Source organism: Silurus meridionalis, chromosome 10 (assembly GCF_014805685.1).
Source record: "Silurus meridionalis isolate SWU-2019-XX chromosome 10, ASM1480568v1, whole genome shotgun sequence".
Taxonomy (NCBI): domain Eukaryota; kingdom Metazoa; phylum Chordata; class Actinopteri; order Siluriformes; family Siluridae; genus Silurus; species Silurus meridionalis.
This window is the reverse complement of record NC_060893.1, coordinates 26,976,436-26,987,600: the sequence shown is the minus strand read 5'-3', so window position 1 is coordinate 26,987,600 and position 11,165 is coordinate 26,976,436. Positions and strand designations below refer to the sequence as shown.

Genomic DNA, 11,165 nt, shown 5'->3' with positions numbered 1-11,165 from the left:
CTGCAACTGCTTTCTTTAAGTCCCACCAGAGGTTCTCAATCGGATTTAAGTCTGGTGACTGCGATGGCCACTTCAAAATGTTCCAGCCTTTAATCTGCAACCATGCTCTAGTGGACTTGGAGGTATGCTTGGGATCATTGTCCTGTTGAAAGGTCCAACGCCTTCCAAGCCTCAGGTTTGTGACGGACTGCATCACATTGTCATCCAATATCTCCTGGTACTGAAGAGAATTCATGGTACCTTGCACACGCTGAAGCTTCCCAGTACCTGCAGAAGCAAAACAGCCCCAAAGCATGATTGACCCCCCGCCATGCTTCACAGTAGGCAAGGTGTTCTTTTCTTCATAGGCCTTGTTCTTCCTCCTCCAAACATAGCGTTGATCCATGGGCCCAAACAGTTCTAATTTTGTTTCATCAGTCCACAGAACACTATCCCAAAACTTCTGTGGTTTGTCCACATGACTTTTGGCATACTGCAGTCGACTCTTCTTATTCTTTGGGGACAGCAAGGGGGTGCGCCTGGGAGTTCTGGCATGGAGGCCTTCATTACGCAGGGTGCGCCGTATTGTCTGAGCAGAAACTTCAGTACCCACATCTGACAAATCTTTTCTCAGTTCCTCAGCAGTCACACGGGGACTTTTCTCCACTCTACGCTTCAGGTAGCGCACAGCAGTCGAAGTCAGCATCTTCTTTCTGCCACGACCAGGTAGCGTTTCAACAGTGCCCTTTGCCTTGAATTTGCGAATGATGCTTCCTATGGTGTCTCTTGGTATGTTTAACATCTTTGCAATCTTCTTATAGCCATTGCCCTTCCTGTGAAGAGTAATCACCTGTTCTCTTGTCTTCCTGGACCATTCTCTTGACCTCACCATGTTTGTAACCACACCAGTAAATGTCTAGAAGGAGCTGAGTATCACAGTCATTTTAAAGCTGCCTAATTGGTGCTTATTAGGCTTTATTGCTGCTCCCTGATATCCACAGGTGTTTTCAATACCTGATTGAAAACACTTCATTGAACCACTGTTCTTCAGAGTGGTAGTCTTTAAGGGGTTGAATAATTATGTCAATGAAGAATTCACAAAAGAAACATTTACTACTGTATTACAAAACTAATTGATGTCATTTTAGTTGCATATGGTTCTTTAAGAAGTCCTTGTAGGATTTCATTCTGAATACAATTACAAATGTACACTAAATTCCCTAAAACCATTTACAGCATTGGGGGTTGAATAATTTTGAACACAACTGTATGTCTATCAAAGTCACGCAGCTTAGAACCAAAAATCTCAAATTTGAACTCATCTAAGCGAAGAACAGTTTTCCACTGATCTAATGTCCACTCCTTGTGTTCCTCAGCCCAAGCTAGTTTCTTCTGCTTGTTGTTCTTCTGAAGAAATGGTTTCTTTGCTGCAGTTTGACCATTAAGGCCTGACTCAAACAATCAATGTTGCCACTTGAACTCTGAGAGTGATTGATGTAATTTGGGGGTTTCTAAGGCAGGTAATTCTAATGAACTTATCCTCTGCAGCAGAGGTAGCTCTTCATTTGTTAAAGTAATGATGGATCTGTTCTCTTTCCTTCACTAAATGTGTTTCTTGCCATGAATCGGATTTGAACAGTAGTTGTAGTAGCACTAATAGTGATATTGACTCTGTACTCACACTTTCCTCTGCACAGGACAACTGAAGCTCTAAAGCACATTATGGTAAGAAATGGTCACCATTCCAGGTGATGACCTCGTGACGCTGATGAGGCGATTCCATGAGTTTACCGAGCTGCATCCAAGCTAAATCTACTGCTTTGGACAATTGAAAAATCTAAAACAAATTCTGGGTCCTTTAACACGTTTGTGTTTACTACAGAACTCCAGATGTTTCTTATAGAGTTTGGATTCTTCAGTAGTAATGTACGATGTTGAAAATAATAAAAAGGGAAAAAAAACAACACTGAACGAGAAGATGTATCCAAACCTTTAACTGTGTATGTGCGTGTGTGTGTGTGTGTGTGTGTGTGTGTGTATGTGTGTGTTAAATTCCATATGTACATTATTATGACTTGAAATAAAGGCTGACAGTTTAAGAAGCATTCCTGCGCATTACTGTATCTCGTGACCTTGATAAGGACAGAAGTCACCTGATAAAGTTCAAACTTACTGACTAACAAACACACACACACACACACACACACTCACTCACTCACTCACACACACACACACACACACACACACACACACACACACACACACACACACACACTCACTCACTCACTCACACTTCTACACGCTAAAACACTTTTAACACTCACAAACACACCCTAATACACACTCCTACAGATTACACATGACAATCACAAATACACACTAACACACATTTGTATTGCGTTTTATTCCACATGGTGGTGTATATCTCTCCCTTTCTAGCCTGTATTATTGACCCATGTGTCATTTACAATCCCAGCACAACATCTCAATGTTCCATAACATCATCTCATCCCTGCAGGGCCACGATGCCATCAACAGAACACACCAATCAACTTTTCTCCAGTTATAACAGAATTACTAATGTACTTCCCTGAAACTTCCCTGAGAATAAAGACTTAAAGGTTAAGCAGTTGCTATTTACTTCTTTCTTCATTTAGATGACAAGCATCTGGTTTCCCTCAAACAGCTACTGCAGGAGTGCAGCCATGTGGACCTCCAGCCCACCTCACTGATCAGGATCTACTACACAGGCTGCTCTCTGCAGGACTGGGTGAGATTTTATATCTTTTAACATTTAGTATTTTGATGTAACGCATGCAGTGAGCCGTACACCTTCTTCTCTTTAGGTCGGGCAAAACACACAGTACTCAGTGAAACTGGGCTTCTCTAAAAGAACCCTGAATGAGGACAACGTTACACCTGAAACCTGTCCGTCATCCACATCAAGACCTCTACAGGTTCCTGAAGTTACATGTGGAAGTGAGGAGGTCATCGTGAAGCTGGCGGCTAATGAGCTGAAAAATGTACAGAACATAGGTATGCAGTTCCCCTTCAGTCTATTTAGGAGTAGGATGGACATTTAAAAAATATCTCATGTCCATATTTTCATACATTGCAAGAGCAGTTAGAGTGCATCTTAAATCACACAATGGGAATAAAAATTAGCTCCATGTTTAGCATGGCCAGTGTATCTGTGTTCATAGCAATTTAGGTTTTATACACACATCAGTGTGTGTATAATATATTAATAATTATAATAATAAAGTGAAGATGTAACCATATCTCTAACTCCCAAGCAGCTTTCATGAACCACTCTGCCCTAAAGGCCTGAGGGACGGAGTATTCCTAAATCAACACTGGTTTACCAGATTACAAACCTAAGATACCCTCAGCCTAAAAGTTGAATTTTATAAGAAAGAAGAAGTTCTTTCCATCAGAAGATGGATATTTTTTGTTGTTTTTATTAAACTAGCAAAAATGTTTAAAACGTGTTTTTCTATTAGCACTTGTATTATTAGTTGTACTATATATATAAATGGTTATTCTTTTTTAGTTCTTTCTAAACAGCTGTATGGAAATCATGTTAGGACAGATCTTGCTAACTTGCTGAAGTTAAATTTATAATGTCACATGCAGCATCTGAGTGAAAATGAATCTAGTAATGTACTGTAATATAATCCATTGGCTTGGAAGTTTATGGCACGTGGCATGTAATATGCTTAGATACCATATTATTCCTTTCATTTTCCAGATCTTGATACACTTTCATCAGGAAAGAAGGATACATTTCAAGAACCTGGTTTAACACTCGAGAGTGATAAAGACCTGCTGGTTATTACAGTCCACCCCTCCAGGATGAAGGTAAATAAAATCTTTAAGACAATTTTGCAACTGAAAAACCCCTTTAATGGAGTTTAATAAAAATAAAACTATGAAACTAATAATAAATCTGAAAAATGTTAGAATCTCAGCTAAATAATCAAAATATCTGATAAAAATTATAGCAATATGGCAATTATAGCGTCAAATTGGAGCAATAAAAAATGCAATAAAACAAATGCAATAATTTTTAATTCTCGTAAATCCATTTCTTATTCACAATAAAACAAAAAACCCTCTCCTATATTTAAACTGGGAATTTATACCATTTTAATAGGAAAAAAAGTTAATTTTGATTTTGACATCTTAAAAAAAGTTGTTACTGGGAAACAACAAAAGTTTGTATGCATCTGGGAACTGAGGAGAGCAGTTGCTGAAGTTTTGGTAAGGAATGTTGTCCCATATGTGTCTGATACAGGATTTTAAGCTGCTAAACAGTTCTGGGTTTCCTTTGTTGTATTTTTACAGAATCATGACTCCTTTAAATGCAGTGGCCCCTGAGGGCCCAAAGATCACAGACATCCAATATTGTTTTTCACCCTTTCCCTTGTGCACAGAGATTTCTTCAGATTCTTTAAACTTTTGATAATATCATGTTCTGTATATGATGAGATATGTAACTGTTTTGCAGTCTGATGTTGAGGAACATTGTCCTGAAATTGTTCCACAGTTTGTAGACAACAGATTGGTGAAGCTCTGCCCGTCTTTACTTCTAGTACAAGTTTAAGGTCAAGTTTATTTCTATAGCACTTTTTACAATGGACATTGTCTCAAAGCTTTATAGAATGTAACAAGGAAAGTGAATGATGTGTAAGCCTGCGGAGACTGTGCCAAGGGAAAACTCTCTTAGATGTTCTGAGGAGGAAACCTTGAGAGGAACCAGACTCAAAAGCAGATCTTCATCCTCATTTGGGTGACATCAAGAGTGTGATTATAGTCTTTAAACACTACAGAACACTGGAGAGTGAGAACTAACATGAGCACTGGAGTGTGTGATTATGACTGATGATCTTTCTCCAGTCTTTTACAGTCAGTTGAGATTATGGATTCAGGAGCTACTGAGCAACTCATAAAATAGCTCAACATCTGAGATCATCACAGATCCAACACCAGCTTCTCCATGCCAGAGCCTTTAAACACTCCAGGAGGTCCAATGTCAAAACTCCACATGAAATGGGATCCATATGCCGCTGGTACGTCTCTAGATGGTTCGGGATGTTTGTGGGCATCTCCTTCTTTAAAGGTCCACAATCTTCATGAGGAGGGACGTGACTGGAGCTGGAGCAACCTCAGGATGCCTCAGGATGGGGAGAGAAAGAGAAGCAGTGGAGAGGAATTAGCGTAGCTGCTGTTCATGATATTAACAGCACAAGTTGATAATGTGATGTGATCAGATGTTCTGGAGCACAAGGTTATGATGTGATGTGTGTTATGTGTAGAACTCGCTAAAAACATACGTCTTTAATCTGCACTTAAACTGGGAGAGTGTGTCTGAGCCCCGAACACTGTCAGGAAGACTGTTCCAGAGTTTAGGAGCTAAATGTAATGGAACAGAACTGGGCAGAGACAATCTTTTCTAAAATCTTAGACATAAATGGGAGATTTAAAATGGGTCTGTAATTCGATAGTGTGTTTGGATCCAAATTAGGTTTCTTAATGAGGGGCTTAATAACTGCTAACTTGAGGGGTTTAGGGACGTGATCTAATGATAGCGAGGAGTTAATAATATTCAGAAGAGGCTCACCAGCTGTACGTGTAAAACAGTGTAGTTGTGTAGTTGTAGGTGAGATTGGATCAGGAGATGCTGTCAGAGGTTGGACCGCCACATTTGTGTTTCTCTTTTTTTTTCCCCAGTGAAGAAATTCATAAAGTCCTCACTACTAAACTGTGATGGAACACATTTTTCAGATCCTTGATTTGTAGTTAGTTTAGCTACTGTACTGAAAAGGAACCTGGGATTGTTTTGGTTGTTTCCTATGAGTTTGCTCAGGTGTTCAGCTCTAGCAGTGGTTAGCTGCCTGCAATTCTAAATACCTCCAATTTAGATTTCCTCAATTTTCTCTTCAGATTCCGTGCTGGTCTCTTGAGGGCATGCGTATGACTATTATACCAAGGTGCAGGTGCTTTTTCTATAATCTTTTTTAACCGGATGGGGGCAATGCTGTCTAATGTGCTGCTAGTGAGGATAAGGTCTATGTAACTACTTCTGAGAGACTCTGCCTCTCTAAGATACACTATTTATACAAAAACATCTTACTGACCTGCTGTCAATGAACCTCATTAGTTACTACATGTTTCTACAACTGTTTAATTAATTTAAATTTAGTTTAATTTAATTAATTTAATTTACTTTTCCAGACTTTTTTGTCGATCCCAACTTTGTGAGACGTTGCAGCTGTCAAAATCAAAATAACCTTATTCTTTCCCTAAAATGGTACCTTTGCTCATTTTGATATGGTTTCTTTATTCTTGCAAAGATTATTCATCACTGTCATTAGTACCTGCAGAAATCTTGACTTAAATGCACCAATCAGTCAAAACATTAATGCACTGAGAGATAGAGAAATATTTGTTGATTATATTTTTACAGCAGCACCTGTAAAGGATGGAATTTACAGTATTTCACAAAAGTGCAATCATTTTAGTATCTTCTCAAAGGACAATATATAGAAATTAAACTTGGATATATTTAAGAACAGGGATCACGAACATGGTGCCCGCGGGCCTTTTCTAAAAAATAGTTCACCATAGCGCCACTTAGCAGTGAGCTGCATCTAATTTTCTTTGTTGCTATTCTTTTTTAAATCACACTTCCATTGGTGTGAATTTGAAAATGACAATATTATAATATAGATGAGTGGATATAGATGAAAATCATTTATTATTAATAATAACACATAATTAAAGGTAAATTAGCACATTTGTTATTTCAGAAGTGTTTATCAAACTGGTATCTCTCAGTTACAAAAAGGTTGGTGACCCCTGTTTTAGAGTATCATTGTGCAGTCGGTTTAGTGAACATGTTAAAACTGTGCTTAAAGTGTAAATATTGGGTGTGAGCACCATTATTATCCAGCACTGCTTGAAACCTCCTGGGTATAGAATTCACCAGAGCTGCACAGGTTGATGCTGGGATCCTTATCCACTCCTCCATAAGGACATCTCGTAGCTGCTGGATTTTAAACACATGTCACTTCTCCACCTTCTGCTTGAGGATGCCCCACAGGTGCTAAAAGGGGGGGGTGTCAGGTTTGGTACCTTGGCCGACAATTTGGTTTTTATTGCCATCGTCCCTGAAGGAAGCCTCTTTTGAAGCTGGCACACAAGAACGCCCAAATTGTGTCTTGCCTACAGTTAAGCAAGGTGCTGGCAGCATCATGCCCGAGTGCTGCTGGTACTGGGAAGCTGTGTTTCATCGAGGGAAAAATTGATTCCAACATGTACTGTGATATTCTAAAGCAGAACATGATGCTCTCCCTTTAGAGGGCCGAACCACAGTTTTCCAACATAATAATAAACCAGAAAATACAGCCAAGATGACAACTGCCTTGATGAGGAAGCTGAAGGTAAAGGTGTTTGAGTGGCCAAGTATGTCTTCAGACCTGAATCCTATTGAGCACCTGTGGGCCTCAAGCGGAAGGTGGAGAAGCATTGTGTGTGTGTAACATTATCATCATGGAGGAGTGGATGAGGATCCCAGCAACAACCTGTACAGCTCTGGTGAATTCCACACCCAGGAGGATTAAAGTAGTGCTACATAACAGTGGTGCTCACACACTATATTCACACTTTGGACACAGTTTTGTAATGTTCACTTAGAGTGTACTCAATTTTGTTGCCAGTTATTTAGACAACAATGGCTGCATGTTGAGTTATTTGTAGAGAACAGTAAATCTGTACTGCAGTACAAGCTGCACATCAACTACTCAAAAATATATCCCCTATAGGTTATTTTACTAGAGTATTGTAACTTGAGAAGAAATAATAAAATAGTTGCTGAAATTAAACTTTTGTAAGACACTGTATAAGGCAGGAATTAACCAGTTTTGGAAGTTGATGTGTTGAAAGCAGGATAAATGGGCAAGTGTAAGGTACTGAGTGACTTTGGACCAAATTGTGATGTCTTGACATTTACATTTACGTTTGCGGCATTTAGCAGACGCCCGTGTCCAGAGCGATGTCTAAAATTGCTTTTAGTAATGAATAAAAATATACACTGGTACACTAGATTATAAACTTAATATAAATCAGACTATAACTCTTGATTTTTACAAAGCAAAGTTGGAAAGTGCTAATTAAAGTGTTTCTGGAAGATAAATGTCTTCAACCGTTGCTTGAAGATAATCAGGGACTCGGCTGTACAGACATCTAGGGGAAGTTCATTCCACCACCTCTTGGGCAGATTGTACACGTCATGCAGCTCTGTTTTGGATCATTTGCAGTGGACAAATAGCATTCAGAGGAAGACCTGCCAGCAGGGAGTTTACATTTACATTTGCGCTATTTGGCAGACGCCCTTATCCAGGGCGACGTACAAAAATGAGTCTCTAGCAATGAATAAATCTAAACTGTACACCAGATTACACACTTAATATAAATATAACTCTTGAATTCTACAAACTTGGAAAGTGCTAATTTAGGTATTTCAGGAAGAGGTAGGTCTTCAGTCGTCGCTTAAAGATAATCAGGGACTCTGCTGTACGGACATCTAGAGGAAGTTCATTCCACCACCTCGGTGCCAGAACAGAGAAGAGCCTTGAAGTGTACTTACCTCTCATTCTGAGAGAAGGTGGTAACAGTCGAGCAGTGCTGGAGGATCTCAGACAGCGTGGTGCAGTGCGAGATGTGATGAGGTCTCTGAGGTAAGATGGTGCTGGTCCATTTTTGGGCTTGTAGGCAAGCATCTGTGTTTTGAATCTGATATGTGCAGCAACTGGAAGCCAGTGAAGGAGCAGCAGTGGGGTGGTGTGTGAGAATTAGGGCTGATTGAACACAAGTCGTGCAGCTGCGTTTTGGATCATTTGCAGTGGACGGATAGCGTTCAGGGGAGACCTGCCAGCAGAGAGTTGCAGTAGTCAAGTCTTAAAATGACAAGAGACTGAACAAGCACCTGGGCAGCCTGTGTGGACAGAAATGGTCGAATCCTTCGGATGTTGTAAGAGGTTGGTATACATCAGGAATCTTCTCTATTCTGGCACCTAGGTGGTGGAATGAACTTCAACTAGAACTTTACATCTTTTTGTTTAACAAAATTAAAAGTTTGATATAATTTCTCTCAACAGAGTTGTAGGCTGATGGTATCCTAAGTATACCTTTTTCATTCCCTGTTCTTTTCATTCTAAAAGAACATCTGTACTCTGGATAAAGGCGTCTGCTAAATGCCCTACATGTAAAAGTAATTAGTTTTTATTGCTATTAAATCGATTTAAAGACTGACTGATGCTAAATTGTGTTTACTTTGTGATAGGACCATGCTGGACTTGTGCTGCAGTACACTGATGTAACAAATGAACTGTACACAGCAAAAGTATTTTGTACTCAGTTTTACACTAAACCACGTGCCAAAAGAACATTTGAGGACTCTTTCTGGATGTTATATTGGAATCATGGTGCTCGGCAAACTCGGGCCATTTATGAACAACCTACTCTTTGGTCTGAACTGCGACATAGAGGACATAGGTTTGGAGCAACAAAACTCAGAGCAGCGGAACCAACTGAAATTACTACAACTTTTGGGGCAATAACTGATGCAGAAACATCTGCAGAATCTACAACAGATGCTGAGGCAACTCCTGCAGAGAAGATCTTGCAAACTGCAACTACGGTTCTTGAAGCAACACCTGACGTGACAATCTCCACACTACACACAAGTTACACAAGTCTTGAGATTTCTTCTTCTGAATCTGAAATAACTTCGGCTGAGATTAACTCACTATATGCATCAATGTCCACATTACCTACACCAGCAAGAAGGGGAAACACTGAATATTCTAACAAAAAAAGTGAAACAAGGACATCAACCTCTGTAGAAACAAGCTCACTCGAAGAAACTGCTGTTTCAACAAGCTGCACAAGTGCTGAGGTGTTTAGTTCTGAAAGTGAAACAACAAACACAGAAGCTCCTGCAGAAATGACCTCAATAACTTTTACTGCTATTAATGCAAATGATGAAATAATCACTGCAGTATCTACAACAGACAGTAGCTCAATTATGGAGTGTTCTAGCATTGAAATTGAATCTAGTACTACAGCATCAACAGTTCCGGAGACGAGCTTAGTGGATGAAACTGATGCACCAACCTCAGCCATCCCCATGACAACCACATGCATAGGTACTTTTATTTCGACCACTAAAAGTATAAAAAGTACCACATCAGCAACATCTCCAAAGACAACCTCAAAATCTACTCCTACTCTTCATCCATCAAATGATGAAATGCTCTCCACAGTGTCAACAAGAATAACCAGCATGAATACTGAGGTTTCTACCACTAAAACTGAAACAAACCCCTCATTATCCACAATTCCTCTGAAAACAGCCTCAGTATCTACATCTACAACTACTGCTGCAAACACTGATACAACAACCTCTGCAGTGTCACTTCCTGAAACTCTTACTTTAAGAGCAACAACCTCTGCAGTACCTACACCAACAAGCCCTACAACATCTGAGGTTTCTACCACTAAAAGTGAAACAGTAACCACAATAGCAAAACCTACTTCAAAGATAACGTCACTATCTACAAACTCTACTAGTCTTGGTTTAACAATTGTTGCAACAACTCTCCCAGTACCTACAACAGCCGGCAACACAATTATGGAGATGTCTACCACTAAAACAGAAACAAAACCCACAGTATTTACAAGTCCATTGAAAACATCCTCAGGAACTACATCTACTACTGCTCCTGCTGCAAACACTGCTACAACAACCTCCGCAGTATCGATTCCTGAAACTCTTACTTTAAGTGCAACAACCTCTGCAGTACGTTCACCAACAAACCCTACAACCTCTGAGGTTTCTAGCACTGAGAGTAATACAATAAGCACAACAGAAGTACCTACTACAGAGATGACCTCAACACCTACAATGTCTACTACTCTTTATCCATCAAATGATGAAATGCTCTCCACAACAATAAGCAGCACAAATACTGAGGATTCTACAACTAGAAGTGAAACAATTACCACATCTGCAACAACTACATAAAGAAAACTCCAGCCTCTTCTGCAACTACTCTTGGTGCAACATCTCATACAATATCATCTACACTTCCTGCAACTCTTAGTGCAACAACTTCTGCAGT

At 39.7% G+C, this 11,165-nt stretch overlaps 1 protein-coding gene across 1 annotated transcript; it reads left to right on the top strand.

Annotated features, from left to right (window-relative positions):
- The first annotated feature begins 1,711 nt into the window (after positions 1-1,711).
- Positions 1,712-11,068, top strand: LOC124392066 (mucin-5AC-like). Its single transcript, XM_046858749.1, has 5 exons — positions 1,712-1,727; positions 2,637-2,749; positions 2,826-3,015; positions 3,731-3,840; positions 9,326-11,068. The coding sequence occupies exons 1-5, from the start codon at positions 1,712-1,714 to the stop codon at positions 11,066-11,068; spliced, it is 2,172 nt and encodes a 723-aa protein (XP_046714705.1).
- Positions 11,069-11,165: the final 97 nt, after the last annotated feature.

What these genes read in the sequence shown, in the direction of transcription:
- LOC124392066 (XM_046858749.1), top strand. An exon ending in GCTGCTCTCTGCAGGACTGG is followed by an intron (nt 2,750 to 2,825) that starts GTGAGATTTTAT and finishes TCTTCTCTTTAG; the next exon opens with GTCGGGCAAAACACACAGTA. An exon ending in TCCACCCCTCCAGGATGAAG is followed by an intron (nt 3,841 to 9,325) that starts GTAAATAAAATC and finishes ACTTTGTGATAG; the next exon opens with GACCATGCTGGACTTGTGCT.